The following is a 16,444-nucleotide window of genomic DNA, read 5'->3' as shown; positions in this document are numbered from 1 at the left end:
CGCGGGCGGTGCCGCGCCCCGTACAGGTGGACGCAGGAACAAACAGCGCGTCCATTAGAGACGGCCCGTTGCGATGCGACCCGCCCCGATCCGTCTCTAATGGACGCCTAGCATTAGAGTATAGGACATAGGCGGACATAGGTATTCTTCTTTGATCTTCAATGGCGGCCAAAGCTGACACTGACATATGGTAGGGTCAGTAAAAAAGAAAATAAAAATAATTTAAATGGATATTCATTTTATTAATTATTTCAAATTGTTTATTGACAAACTTCTTAGTTATGGTACTTGTGTATTTATATGAATTATCATAATATTTACGTATACAGAATGCAACAAAATCCCCATAATACTTGTAATGAGCCCATAAAACTGAACAACTTTTCCCAAAGAACATATTTTGTTAAATTCCAATAAAACATTATTTACTATCGCAAATACATAATTGTCATTGTAAATTTATGATAAAAACTATTATAGGGAAAATCAAATACATTTTAGTGATTTTAATTTTCCCTATTTTTTTGCATGCCGTACGGCCGTGTGTAAGCGAGAGGGAATGATGAGCGCCGCCCATGCGCCGCCATTTAAAGATTCATTTCTATATTGAAATGCTCATTGCTCATATATAAATATTAAATAGGTACCTATATGAAATATGAAACGCCAGATCGCGGTGTCTTTCCTATTTTTGCCGTTATGTTGGTATTAATAATAGATAAAGAAGTCCATACATTCTACATTACGCACGCCAACGATTTTATTAAGGCCTACGATCGTTATTATGTAGCAATAATGTAGTTTAGAATATACTTAGTCACTTTTACTATAGTTTTTGTTCAGCGCAGTTTAGAAGGTGGATTATAAATAAATATTCTTTGATAACTTTCTACAAAGTCAATAATTGTTTCAATTATGAACTACTTTGTAAAACTCTATTTAAGTAGTTATATAATATCTATCTTTGAATGGTCTGAGTACATTTGTAGATAAAAAATTATTTTATTATCAGCAAAGCAAATAAACTGTGCACCATGGCTCTGTCTCTGTCTCTTTCTAATAAGGTGACCATGGCCAAACAAAATAAGGGACAAATTACTTGAGAAGTCAGCATGTTATATTAATAAATTAATAACACGCAATTTAATTTAATGTATTCAAAAATAAACTAAAACATAGTGTGCGTAGTTATGCGTTACCGTAAAAGTGTAAACACCGCAAGTTTAAATTTTCATACATAGCTGAATAAGACAGGTTTCATATTTTATCGTAATGTAGCCTATCTCTTAATACGTGCTTGATGGTTTCCTTTTTGAAGTCTTAAATTTAAATATTTTAAACCGATACATAATGCGTGAGATGGTGCAAACTCAAACAAAATTATTCATGGTCACCCTACCTACCATTTCTACAAACATCAATGATTGGTATAGTTGTTAAAACGTAAGACTGTTGAGAGACCTCGTTTGGACCATTTTGGTTAGCTTCCGTTTATAAGGAAAAAGCAACCCTAAGCATTTGTCAGTAGATCATATTTTATCAAACAAATATTTTTTTTGGTGCACTGTCAAGTAGTAGTATATTACGTCTTTGGTATAATTTGAGGGAAGAGAGTGTTCTAATGCATCCTTTATAGATAAGGTAGTTATCACCTTTTTAATGCTTTTCCCCGAGATAATCTTGTTTGAAGAGACTAGCCCTTTTTCATTTCTGTTATGGTGTAATGTGTATGTGTTGTGTGTAAGAACATAAGTTTTGTGTTTTTGTGTGTGTATACCACGTATGGATATTGTATGTCAGGTTAGGGGTAGTAAAATATTGAAATGCGTTTTCGAAAAAAAACATGTTAGTTCCCGCCCTTTATTCATAGACTTGAAACCTTGAAACTATTGTCTTTTATAGATAGCAACAATTAGTCAGTTATTGATTTTTAGTATGCAATAAAGTATTATTTTTCATCATATAATATTTTCAGAAGTAAAGTAAATAAGTGCCACATATGTAATATTATGTAGAAGGAAAAACAAAAATAAAACAAATGTTATGAGAATCAGTATTCTTTTTACACAGCAGTAACTTACCTAAACCTTAGAGCGTATACGCATTATGCGGGTAGCCGCATTGCGGGTAGCCGTCCGGCTGACCGCAAGCACTTATATTCATTTCTATGCGCACTGCGATGCGGCTACCGCAGACCGCACAGTGCGCATAGAAATGAATATTACGTACATAATTGTGCTTGCGGTCAGCCGGACGGCTAGCCGCAATGCGGCTACCCGCATAGTGCGTATACGCTCTAACAGTTGATGCATTTATTCTTAAAATAATATATGAAATCTTGACTCTTTCCCTAGTATAGTAATAAAATAAAAATTTCTATCTGTCACATAATATTTTTTAAATGAATGTTATATTACTGTACGAGTGCTTCATTTTCTAAAAATAAAAAAAAATGGAATTACATATCACTTACTTCTACATACCATACAAATTTGTATTTTATATTACATACATGTAATAAGTGGTTTCTCGAAGAAATTATCGATTCAGTTAAAATGAAAACGCACCTTTACATTTCTAATTGTAATAAACGACGATCGCTATGCGTATTTACAAACTCAAAATACTTTTCGAAACCGCACTATAATGATAATCCCGAATTTCAAAATGTCCATTCCAAATTATTCTTCATATACATCGATTGAGTCGCATCTGTACATAAAACAGTTCCACACAAAGGTCATAAATTTCAATCATTGCAACGTTATAAAATGATCCGATATAATCTATGTATTAATTTAAAATTAACATTAGCTGTCCGTTCAGCAGGCTGATATACAAAGTAAAAAAATATACATTGTAATTTTCACAACAATACACAGAGCGCACTATACAATACGAGTCACCGTCACAGCGTTTGTAACTATTGAAACATATCCAGAACATAATCCATCATATTCAGGCTATCACGAATGTTCTCCGTCAAAACACTCGTATGTGTAATCTGAAACAAGATTCGTGATTAAATTTGGTAAACAATAACTTGTAAATTCGGATAGAAGATATTCAACACAATATTATAAAAGAATTTCGATGAAAGTGAATTTACATTTTAAGTAACTAGGCAACATTTGGCGCGCGACATGTTGTGCAACAATCTACCTCAACAATGTGCCTCAGTCTTGCGTGATGCTTTCTAAAAACCGCATCACATTGCGCGCGAGCTGACAACATCACGCGCCAAATGGCAACGTCGCGTGCTAGCCGGCAACGTCGTGCGTTATCAGGCAACGTCGCACGCCAACTGACAACGTCGCAGGCCTGTTGGCACGTCTACACCAGCTGGCAACGTCGCGCGCTGTTGTGCAACGTCATCATACCTACGTCACGTGTTGCGAATTGCGAAGTTTACATCTTTATAGAGTTGTCTTATCTTTATAGTAACAATAATAAACGTGGAGTACCACACGGGGGAGTCGGGCACGCACGACCGCTCCGGCTGCAGGTATTTCCACACTATATATACCTTAGCTGGTGAGCAGCGCAATATTGATCTCCTTGACCATCTTGACGCGGTGCAGCATCTTGGCGAGCGCGTGTCTGCTGAGCGGCTGCGTGGAGTACCACACGGGGGAGTCGGGCACGCACGACCGCTCCGGCTGCAGGTAGAACACGTCGTTGCGTGTGCGCACCGATTCCGGACTGTTTTACAAGATTATTATTGTTTAAAAATCATTTTTATTGAACTTTTAAGGCATATTCAAACCGGAGATTTATCCGCTACCGCTGAGGGCAGCGGTATCTCCATGGGTACGCGATTAGGTCCCTTACGTAGTATATTACGTAGAGACTAATCTAACTAATTACTATTAGGATACCCGCGGAAAAGAAATACTTTTATTATACAATCTTATTACATATAATGTAGCACAATATTATGTAACTTAACAGATTTTTTAACTACAATAAAATTATCATGCCGGTAGAACATTCCTTTGATTTCAAAAAGAAATGGAACTGCATTTAAAGATTTTCTTTCTTTGCTTGGACCAGACATCAAATGAGCAAAAAACTTAAAAACATGTTCACTGTATATAATCACATTATGCACGATATTAAAAAATACAATATTACACTTACCATTTAGAGATATAAAATTCATACAACTTTACGGGACATCTCAGTGGATTTTCTTCATTTTCTTGTTGTTCATACACTTTCTTCTTTCTCGAATTCGCTTCTGTAATAAATTTTAAAATAAATATTAATGACGAGCTTATGTGAAAACTAGAACATTTTAAATGCAATATTTTAACTGAATACATGCAAGTCAGTTAACAACTTGTTTGAAATCAATTTTAATACTTTGAACGTAATGAACTAATGAACATTACCATTGTTACTTGAACAAATATTTACCTAAAGCGGATTGCGGCGGATAAAACCGCAACAGCACATTCCTAGCGCCGGGTATCTTTGCCTGCCCCGGCTGGTTCGGATTGCGCTTCCAATGCTTCATAATGTGCGAGAAGGATAGTTGCATGTGCTCTTCTACCGTCTGCAAATTGGTAAAAACATATTTAATTGCACTAAAAATGTAAAACCAGACGAATAATATTACTAATTAAGTAATTAAGCTTTCCAAATCGAAGTAGTATTTGAGTTTTTCCACAACCAAGAAAGTAACGTAAGTAAAACTATAGCGATTATCAATAAAAATAAAATATTAAAGGTATTTTCAATAACGGAAAATATAAGAACAATCATATATTATACAGATGTGAAAAAAATCGTCTTTCATTGCGTCCAATAACTATTATTTCTTTATTGCATCCAAATCTATTTTAATATATAAAAAAAAGGAAAAACTCACAACTAAATTAAAATGCTTCGTATTGAAGAACATGAGGGTAGATAGAAGAACGTGTGGCGAATGTGCGCCGAGCTGCTTACTCTCCCATAGGTGTTCCTCTTCAACTCGCGTTACTATGTATTCTGTTCAAATTAAAACAAAATAAATTAATTAATAAAAATTCCGGTTACAAGCACATTATACATAGTAAACTATGTATAATGTGCTTGAGAAGTGAAACTTCTCTAGGAGCTTTGAGCGTAAAATTTCAAGAGCGCTTCATGGAAATACCTTTTAAGTCAGGATCAAAGCATTATATTGATATCAGTATGAGATAATGATAAATGATTATATTATTGAGAAAATCAACCAAGTTTAAATCATAATTTCTGTTACTTTATTATCTTTCAACGTGGTCCTTCGAAAGATTTATGCATTAATACTTTTTTTAAACATTACATACAAAAAAAGCAAAATACACAATTAGAAACTTAATAAAATCGGAGAGTGTAACAATTAGTATATGGTTATATTTTTGTACACAATTTTTAGGATGATAGCTCTATTAAAGAATCAATTGTCTACAGTTAAGAAGCAAATCTTTAATATATAAAAATAAGTAAATTATTGATTACTTTAATATATAAAAATAAGTAAATTGTACTTACGCGAGTCATTATATAACACAGAGAACTTCCTCGCCACCTCGTCCAAACAGTCCGTGAATTTCTCGTAATATGGATCCGTGAATATATTGTCTATCCTACCGTTTTCGAACAAATATTGCTGTATACCTGTAAGAAATATATCGAATCAAATCTATATGCAAATATTATAAAGAGGAATGATTTTTGTATAATGTGTATTTACAGGAATTGGCTCAAAAAGTAATAGACGGAGATGCAACTTGACAATAATATAGGTGAAACTAACTGTGCGGCATTCCTGGTTTCCTAGTTATCTTATATAGAAGAGAAATCTTATACATAATATATTGATTTCAAAACAATATGAGAGATATTGTTCTTGTTCTTATATTAATAAAATACATATTTCGTTCAAGTGTGGTGCTTCAAAGTTGTTCTTTGCAGAAATTTTTTATCTATACATTTGCACGCAAATTCATAGGACTTTTTTTTGGTCGAGTTACTTGTATCTCTCTATTCCTTAGTATAAGAGAATCTTACCTAAAACCAAATAATATATAGTGTCCGGCGCGTATTCACTGCCGTTCGGTTTCCGCACCTCCTTAACGAACAGACATAGCGAATAATTTAACTCATCAGCTGTTAATTGCAAGATCTCAGACTTGAAGGGTTTCCGTCGTATGGAACTCTTTTCTATTTCCGCGTTCTTCGTCATGACCCACTGCTTCCACGCGTTTACGCCGAATGTGTACTGTGAACGTAATTGTTAATTGAATGATTAAGTTTTTAATTTTGAGGCTAAATTTAAGATATAATATTACTCTGGAAAGAATGAACATTACTAACATTTACGGAGTAATATTTTTAATAAGAATTGATGTGAAATGAATGAATGGATGAATGTATTTATTGCTTTACATTCAAAACCAATATGTATATGTAGAGTGATTTAACCATGTTTAAATCATAATTTCAGTATGTTTACATTTTTTCCTTATGATCCTTCGAGCCCGATCAGCGATCATTTATAAATCTATTATTTTCCCAATATAGAGTGGACACGGTATATGCGTTAGGAATGAGAGGATGTGTGTATATATTAATTCATGTTGCTATATTTCTCCAAAACTACTAGTCAGATTTGAAAAATTCTTTCAGTGTTAGATAGTATATTTATCGAGAAGATTTATGTGCCACTACAATTATTTTGACGTGACAACGTCTTATAATTCGATAAAGCCGGCTGCACGCACGAAAAAACATGACTCATGCGGCGTTACTTCGCTCTGAGGCGTTCCATGTAAGGCTTGAAGTGCAAGCGAGAGCGCGGAACGAGCGACAAAGAAGCACAATCGGCCGTTGTCACGTTCAACTATCGTCAGTAAACCGACTTTACAACAACCAATTTTTTAATAAGAATTTTTAATGTATTTACATTCAAAACCATTATTTATATGTAGAGTGATTTAACCATGTTTAAATCATAATTTCAGTAAGTTTACATTTTTTCCTTATGGTCCTTCGAGCCGGATCAGCGATCATTTATAAAATTATGTATTAATTTTTTAATTTCCCACTATCGGACCACAAGCGGATACGGCATATGCGTTGGTTTATGTGTGTTCGTGTAAATTAATGTTGTTATATTTCTCCAAAACTACTAGTCCGATTTTGATGCAATTTTGTTTGAATGGATGGATGGATGGATTAACACGCTATTTAGTTAAAAAAAAGAAATTGACTCAATTTATCAATGTATTTTTGTGCCACTACAATGATTATATTTTAGGCACCTTGAGGCACATGTTCGCGTCGGGCTTCTCGGCGGGCTCGCGCGGCGGCTCCGGCTGCGGCGGCGGCGCGGGGTCGCGGCGCCGCTTGCTGGCGCGCGGGCGCGGCGCGGCGGGCGGGGCGGGCGGGGCGCGCTTGCGGCCCGCCGCACTGTTGGCAGCCTGCCCCGCGCGCAGTGCTGCTACTGCGCGCTGCTGTTCGAGCACCATCATGTGGTGGTGGTGCATGCCTTCGCCTTCTAGACCTGGCACAAACGTCACATGAATAATGTAGAGGTAGGTGAATTTCTCCATCGAAAAAAAGATGATCTGGCCAGCCGTTAAGGCCCCGATGAATGATGTCGGATAGTTGTATATGTATATGTTCGATAGCAAACATATTTGCTTATTATTATAAATTATAAGTATTTGCGCTTGAACGCGAGATATTCCTACAAATTTCATGTGCTAAAGTTGTCTAAAATGTAAAATATGTGCAATCCCTAAAATGGAATAGATCCCTAAATTTGTGCAAAGAACAAAAAAAATATACATCAACCAAAATGTAAATTGCAGCGAACTAGTTTAAGAAACGTTTAAGGTTCTACAACTGCTCTAAAACAGTTAATTAAAAATGATGATGATTTTATGAATCCTCCACAAAAAAGGACATTTTATATCATAAAAGAAACAAATTAAGTACTTATAACCATAAACAACGTTTACCTGGCATGCCTGGATGCGAGCTGGGTGTGATAGTATTGGCCGTCATAGCGGATTCGAGGTCAACCGGCTGGTCTTCATATTCTGTGGCCATTTTCAACGCCATTTGTAACATATCTTCACCAAAGGCGTTGTTGCCGTCCATGCCGGTAACTGGACTGAATTCCTCTGTATAAATAAGAAATTATTAAGTCTATAAAAGGAAAGTAAAAGATAAAGAAGTCAACATAAGTTAAAAAGGATGATGATAGATGCGTTTTAAATTACAGTACCATACTACAATAAGACTTCACAAAGTAAACCATTTCCATTTATTTGTTTTGAATGTTCAAATTATACAACAATATATATGCATGACCTTAAACTGATTCATACACTCAAAGAAATATTCAAAATTAGTAGGTTTCAACCAAAGCTATATGAGAAAAGACTTACCATTATCATCATCAGTATCCGAATCGCTCTGATCTTTCTTCTTATCACCAGCCACCATTTCCGCCATCATAAGCAGTTCCGCTTCAAACGGATCCGTCGGCATCTTATCATGTATCTTGTTAATTTCCTTCATTATGCCCTTCGCTGAATTCCTCGTTGTCGGTATGAAAACTGGAGTCGGTATAGGCAGCGGTATAGGTACGGGTATGGGGAACGGTAGCGACCACATCGCACACGGTACCGGTACGTATATCGGTACAGGGACCGGTATTAAGACCTTTCTTTCTAAGCTCGGGTCGGTTTGACATTCTTTCGTACACGGGTGAGGGCGGCAAGATACGCCTTTAGAGACCATCATTGGTTTAGCCATTGTTGATTTATTCGCTACTTCGTGAGGGGGTAAAGTTTTGACTATAACGTGGTTGTATATTTTGGGGGGTGGAGGTGGTGGGGGTGTAGGAGGTTTGGGAGGGGGAGGGGGAGTTTTGGGTGCTTGTGGGGGTTCTGGTTCGGGAGCCGGTTGCACTTGGCGTTTGGATTTGCCTCTCGTTGGTGTTAGTGCAGGAGGCGTGGCCAGTGATTGGACATTCGATATGACAGGCATGCCTGTGCTCGCGCGGTTTTGATTCTTTGCAGCTGTTGAAATATATTTGACATAAGTATATGATCACGATTCACGTAAAATAAATGTTATTTATAGTAATTATAGATGGTAATTGAATGTTTATTAATAATATTAATACATAGAAATAATTATTAACGAAATTTGGCAGCATTTATATTATGTGTGTGAAAAATATTAAATTGTACATTTGCTGTGAATCAAAAATCAAATTTATTTTAAAAATTCAAAACTACCCACCATTTTTATTAGCGTACGTTCGCCTCGGCACTCCAGTAGGTACTGCCTTAGTTGTATCGGCTGCTTGTTCACCCATGCCCACAGGCAACGCATGCTTCGAGTATTGGCCCTGAATAGAATAAAAAACAATTGTACTTTCATATTATATTGTTATAACTATTATAATAAGGCAATTCTAGTTATAAATTATTTACCTGAAAACTCATAACACATTGGTATGTACAAAAGTTCCTAACTGTAGCATCCGACATTGTCAAGTGGTATTGCGCCAATGCCGTCCGTTTACACATGTCACATTTCGTCCTTAAATAATAATAAATATAGTATATAATAACAATTTTTTAACGATAACATTAGTAAAAAATAAAATAAAATGAGATCCATCCAGTACATATTAATAAGTATAAAATTTCTATCGTAATCAAATTAATTTGTTTATGTATATTTTTTTAAATATAAAAAAAATTACCTTCTCGATGATACAGCATTAATAGAAACTTGATATAAATTAAAACAGTTCAACGAGCACATCATAACTGCTCCATTGGGCTGCATCTTTTGTATCATATCGAAATTATATTTCTTCACTTTACACCAATTACAAGGTACTATATGCCTTGAATTGCTTATATAAATGTTCATACAGGACTTAGAACAGAAGGGGTGAGGGGAAGATCCGTCATATATTGTGAAACTGTTGTTGCTTTTTCTTTCAAAGTACTTTTTACACCAGCGGCATTGATCTGTAATTTTTAAACTGTTGTTAAAATATATTGTAAATATTCCAGAAATACTGCGAAAATCTAACATAATTCACAAAAAACTAAGTTGTTGAATTTAATGTCTTGACACATAAAAGAATGAAATTAAAAAAATATCACCTTTGTGTATTTTTAGATAATAATTCAGAAAGATATTTTATATAGAACATTATAAAATATAATTACCAGGAAATATATTGTTGACAAATTTGAAAGCCGCAAAACATGGATCGGAACATAACCTCTGACACACATCTTCGCTGACTTCCACCTCTATGGACGTAGACTTTTCTATCGAGCACACCGCGCACTTAGCCCAGACATTCTGCGGCACTGGATTCTTGCTCATCTGGTCAAACTTCTCCATACAGCTCTGCGTACAGAAATCTTTGAACTGCCCTTTATCGCCCACCGGAGCGAGGAAGCCCTCATGACCACCAGAAATGTCCTTCTGACAGTAACAACAGATCTTCAATCCCTTCTTGAACTCTTCCAAGCATCCAGAGTTACAAAACTGCCGTATATCATAACCGAAACGCACACAATACTTCCCTAAACTCGTATGTAACACTGCATTCTTACAATTCGCGCATTTAGAACCAATTTTATTTTGATACCGCCCCAAACACACTTCGTTACAAAAGTCCATAGTCTCCCATGTCAACATTTTATCATCCTTGTTAATGATCAAAGAACATTGGCTACATATTCTTAAAAACGATCGTTCTCGTTCCTCTCTCGCCGCTGCGACCATGGCCGGCGTTTTTGCTTGGATTTTGTATGCTTCGTCCAAATACTTATCAGTTGCATTACTGATAACTTGTAACCTTAAAAGTTGTGTTTTAACAGAAATGGGATTACTTCGTTTATGGCGCGGCGACCGTTTCTTTGACACTAAATACCTTCCATTCTCTTGCAAATTGAGTGATTTTAAACACGGCTGATCACAAATATATATATCTTCTCCATACTTTTTAGCGTGGTAATTACATTTTTTAGTTTCTTTACAACAATAACATTCACTAGTTGAGGGTGTCTCATTGTCCACTGTAATCCTGCGTCGTTTAAAGGTGTACTTTTCTACTTCATCAGCCATCATGCTGTGCAAGCATCTTAGGGAACAATAATAAGTATCTTCGCCTTCATAGTTGTAGAAGAAATAACATGTTTTCGTTTCTTCACATTCCGAGCACATACAATCTTTAGGGTTTATTTCGTCAATGACAAATTTGTTTTTAATTAATACATACTGCTCGGGATGTTCAGCTTGGAAGGATGTGACACAGAATTCACTACAAAAGTATTTCCGTTCATCTGAGTCTGTGCAGAAGAAAAAATTGCATGTTTGTGAAATTTTACAAAGTTCACATTGTATTTTTATGGGGACAGTTTCTCTTATTGATATTGGGCCATGCCCTTCAGCTTCCGCTGGTTCCTCTTGGTCATTTTCCTTATCTGAAAACACGCAATATTTTAATTGTTTAATTCGACTGATCTAAGTACATCTTAATTAATTTCAATTTTGTAATTTATAAAGAAATTCAGTTTATTACATCTTATATACATTATCACTTTAAAATACAGATTGTGAGAGAGTTGTAGAGGTTTTAAGGATATTCAAAATTGTAAAATTCCATTATATTATTCACTCACTTGAATGATACCCTACTCCTACAGATCACTACCACAGAATACATAATAGTAGCTAAACGCTACAGAACGGACACTCTCCGCCTCCCGCCAAAATTAAACTTACCTCACCCCCGCGCGATCAGACATAAAATGGGCCATATTTTTCTGCAAGGACGATACGCAACGAAGATTGACAACATTAATCAAATTGACTTAAAGTAATTTTATTATTTTGGATTTGTGATTATCGTTTTTCGTAGAAAATGGATAGATATTGTGCTGTTTACGGATATATTTCATCAGAAAAACGCGAATTTTTTTTTACGCTAGTCACAAATGTGCCAACCATAAAGCGTTAACACACACATTTGCAGTCTCTACAGTGTGACTGTCAAAACGATCATTTTGTATGGAGTGTCTGGGGTGTGTCACTACTACACATACACCCCCAGTTTGTATACAGAACTAGCGGTCCGCCCCGGCTTCGCCCGTGGTACATATTTATGTTTTCTCTACATAAGAACCATCCTGGTACTTCAAGGAATATAATAAAAAAAGAATTATCGAAATCGGTCCACCCGTTCTCGAGTTATGCGCTTACCAACACATTTTGCGATTCATTTTTATATTATAGATTTACAATTGTAATAATTTTCCACATACCTCCACCATTTTCGTTTTCATTTTCATTACCATCCTCATTGCCATCTTCATTAACCGCTGCTTCAACGCCATCAGCTTCACTGTTAGCGTTTGTTGCTTCTTTGTCTTCTTCTGTTTGTGAGTCTTGCGTTTCCGTTTCGAGTTTCGGCTTCGCTGCTATTGATGCTGCGTCTATTGCAATAAAAATAGTCTATCTAATAATACTGTATTATATTGAAAGCTATAAAATAAATTCTATAATATCAACTATAGAAATTAAGCATATTGAGCACAGACTAGTAAATATTATTATTTAGTAAATAAGTTATTCCTAACTTTTACGTCCCAATAAAGTTTGTAAACCTGAAATTATTTTAAACTGAAATTTCTACTAGATTGACATAAGCATACAATTCTAAATCCACAAAATAGCATAAAAAAAGAAAAAGAAATATTCAAAATTGACTATTATAAGTGCTTACCCTCAGCCTGTTTCCGTTTTTCGGCTAAAACCTTTTCCGCTTCAGCCTTATCTTCTTCCGACAATTCCCTCTCAGTGTCGGGAAGGAGACACACTTCCTCATCTGCGCCTGGTTCCTCCGTCAACTCAGATACACTTTCATCTACAGCAATTAGTCAAAATACAAAAATTAATAAACAAAAAAAATGAATGCGTGTACTAGAGTACACACGTAAGAAGTGAAACTTCTTTATGACCTTAAAAATGTCACGAGTATGGCGTAACGCAAAAATGTCACGCGAACGGCGTAACGCAAAAATGTTACACTAAATTTTTGTCCAACCCCGATAAAGAAGTTTCACTTCAATTATTGCTTAAAATATATGTATAGTGGTTTATATTTAATTAAATTATTACTAAATTTGATGATATTAATAAATCATTATGTATTCTGTAGTTTGTATGAAATTCATATTTATGGCAGAGCAAGCAAATGGGCATAATTATGGGCTATTTAATTTTTCTTATTTTATTCATAACAATAGAATTAAGTACCTAGTTTCTAAAAGAGGAACAATATCATTATACATAGCTAGAAATTTATAAAAATCTGTTGTTATGCTAAAGGATTTGTAACTTATCCTATAACTAGCTTCCACCCACGACTTTGTACGTGCATCCCCGTTTTTCCCCGTTCCCGCAAGAATTTCGGGAAATCCTTTCTTAGCGTATGCCTACGTCCTAACATCTACCTGCATGCCAACGCAAAATAGACGCTTGACGTCGAGTTGCGGAGAAATGCCCGTATTATTATTATTTTACCTGCATGCCAAATATCAGCCCGATATGTCAAGTGGTTTGGGCTGTGCGTTGATAGATCACTATATCAGTCACCTTTGAGTTTTATATATATAGATATGTATTACAAATATTTTATACCTGGATGTTGATCATCTTCACCATCCACATTATCCACAATATCAGTGTGATGATCAACACTATCTACATTATGATCGTCATCATCATCTATATTTGTTGAGGCATCTGCCATCTGCGTGCTTGTCTCTGCTTGAGCGTCCGTGGTGTCTTTTAGCAAAGCGTCAAACGGATCTAATGCCTTGGAAGAGTAAGACTAACATTAGTACATGTTTGTTTTTTATTTCCTATAATATAACGGCTATATGAATGAATAGACTTTGCCAAATTTAATATTGAAACATTGTTCATAGTAATGGAAACGTCATAGGGACTCATTATTCAATAATTTACATATAAAAAAATCTTGAGTTTTTATTTCTTATTGTGATAACAAATTCAAACTAGTTATTGATAACAGATTGATTTTCAAAATATAGAGATTGAGCGTAAGAATAATAGCACTAATAGACACAGCTGAATTAAATTTTATAAAATTAGCATTATATACCTGTGTGTGATCTTCTTGAGAATCCTCCACAGATACATTGGGGGCTGTTTCAAACTCAGGTTTTTGTACTTTATCTGTGTCTCCATTATTATCTATGTCTGTTTCATTTTTAGCTTCACTGGCCTCTTCCTGACTGGATTCTGTGGGCGTTTCTTTTAATGTGTCCTCAGAATCTTGGCTTGTACCCTCTTGTGTACTTAACCCTACATCTGGTGTTGATTCTTCTTTTAATGTCTCCGCTGAAGTAAAAATAAAAATACTTTCATGTTAGATTTAGTAAATTAAAGGGTCATTTCAATCCCTAAAGATGTAATAGTAATTCATAGCTTGGACATATTTTTCCCATTCCTAAATTTCATACAGAGTGATTATTTACTAGAAAATACAAAAATAGTTTAATAATTCAGTTCATTTTAGAGATTTGGTGGGTAAGAAGTTTTTAAAATCAATAGGTTCTATTCTATGTAAACATTTTTTATGTAAAACTAATGTGCCAACAAATTGCAACAATGCAAAAGCTTATGAGATTATAAATATAAAAAAAAAAAACTTTTGATTCTAAATATAACTGACCTTTACTATCATTATCACTTTCATTCTTACTCTGTTCAATATCTTCAACACTTTTATCTTTTTCATTTTCATCATTTAACACTTCATCAACCTTGTCACTTTCTTCACTAGCTGTATTTTTTTCACCTGATGGTGAAGGTGAAGGTCCTTCATCGTCCTGTTTATCATTTTGGCTATTTTCTTCTACGCTTGTTTGATCTGTGTGATTAGTTAAATCACTTTGCTCATGACTACTTATTTTTGTATCACCATTTTCGTCAACAGTTTTTGGTGGTTCTTCATTTTTAACATTAACATCTTCCTTTTTCTCTTCCTCGGGTTTTGTAGAGTTTTCCACCTCTGAGGAATTTTCAACAACTTCTTCCTTTTCGTCCATTTTAATATCTTATTAGAAGTTTGTATACATAGACCACGATATATACATCTGCAAACAGTAAATTACATTTATTTGTGCTAAATGTATACGAAGAACCGCCGCGCCCGGCACATTTGTAGGTTATAGTTGTAGCAAGCAGAAATATAAGAATATGTTCGTAATAAAAGAAGAAGAATAAAATATCGTACTTCTCACAAAAACTGCATTTTATTTTAAATGCTAATGATAAATTGCATAGATATTCAGAGGAATAAGAATTAAAACGGTACTAATAGTTCCATGATATGTCCCGCGCTTATTTGATATACATGGGAAGATGAATAGTTTTTAAACTAACTTTGTACAATAGTCGATTCAGTACTCTCAGATTTATAGTTAAAAACTGTACTTTAAAATAATTTTTAATATAATAAATTGTATAGACAAAAAATAGTTTTTTAGCGGGTCCAAGACTCATGCAAGCTGAAAAAAGAAACGCTAATACATACATTAGTTTTAGCATAGATATAATAGTTCTAACTATACTACTTTTAATAATTGGGACATTTTCGCGGTAATACTTACATATGCACAGTTATTCTAAAAATCACAAGCACAACAAACGACCACCATTTTGGAATCAACCTGTACCAGCAATTGCGGATATGAAAGGAGCTGTCAACTCGTCATCATACATTATTAATTCGCATTGAATTAAATAATAAAGCTTTTCATTCGAATTTGCTACGGTAATTGTTTTATCGTGTGATAATAAATAATGTAAGTAGGTACTTCAAATTCGTAATTCACATAGAATAAAAAGCAATCAATGGAAAGGCCAATTTTCGCTCTTATGTTGGCACTAAGTGACGCTTGGTCGCTTGGCAGAAGGCAGAAGCTTTAATCGCTAATAGTGATGTGTATATGGTATCGATAAAATAATGATTACCGAATTAAACACGAGAATATTTTTATAAAATGAAATGGATACTAATTCGTCGTTTTTTTGGATATTTAAAAAGTTAAAATAAATGAAAATTTGCGATAGTATCTGTTGCCAATTTTTGTGGACTTTGCTGTTTAATTTCTATAATTATAATTATATTTAACAATTAATATGATTAAACAAGGGATGTACTATTACAACCTTGATTACAACAATTTAAATACGTAGAGAACATCAAATAGATTGATTTTCATCTTTAAAGAAAAAGGTAAAACCTTATTTTAAGTAAACTACAGTCAGTAATGAAAATCTATTTAAATAAGATACATGATTGCAATTTATAATGCGTTTCACTTATGAA

The 16,444-nt window shown here is 34.6% G+C and overlaps 1 protein-coding gene and 1 long non-coding RNA gene across 2 annotated transcripts in view; one reads left to right on the top strand and one right to left on the bottom strand.

Moving 5' to 3' along the window:
- The window catches only part of LOC149479529 (uncharacterized), a 187,088-nt gene that overhangs the window by 25,030 nt on the left and 145,614 nt on the right, over positions 1-16,444 (top strand). The gene's annotated exons all lie outside the window — the stretch shown is intronic.
- Positions 2,303-16,014, bottom strand: woc (zinc finger protein without children). Its single transcript, XM_089708229.1, has 20 exons — positions 15,723-16,014; positions 14,783-15,206; positions 14,210-14,448; positions 13,723-13,900; positions 12,806-12,946; positions 12,345-12,515; positions 10,236-11,504; positions 9,758-10,031; positions 9,483-9,591; positions 9,289-9,397; positions 8,427-9,062; positions 7,995-8,159; positions 7,293-7,534; positions 6,040-6,250; positions 5,521-5,646; positions 4,874-4,995; positions 4,420-4,558; positions 4,141-4,240; positions 3,527-3,702; positions 2,303-3,004 (listed from the first exon to the last, which is right to left on the bottom strand). The coding sequence occupies exons 2-19, from the start codon at positions 15,156-15,158 to the stop codon at positions 3,528-3,530; spliced, it is 4,782 nt and encodes a 1,593-aa protein (XP_089564355.1). The 5' UTR covers positions 15,159-15,206; positions 15,723-16,014; the 3' UTR covers positions 2,303-3,004; position 3,527.

Source organism: Colias philodice, chromosome 20, assembly GCF_061535455.1.
Source record: "Colias philodice isolate Cphi_HAF_F1 chromosome 20, ilColPhil1 Martin Lab GWU primary, whole genome shotgun sequence".
In the NCBI taxonomy this organism is placed as follows: domain Eukaryota; kingdom Metazoa; phylum Arthropoda; class Insecta; order Lepidoptera; family Pieridae; genus Colias; species Colias philodice.
This window is presented reverse-complemented; position numbering and strand designations above follow the sequence as displayed.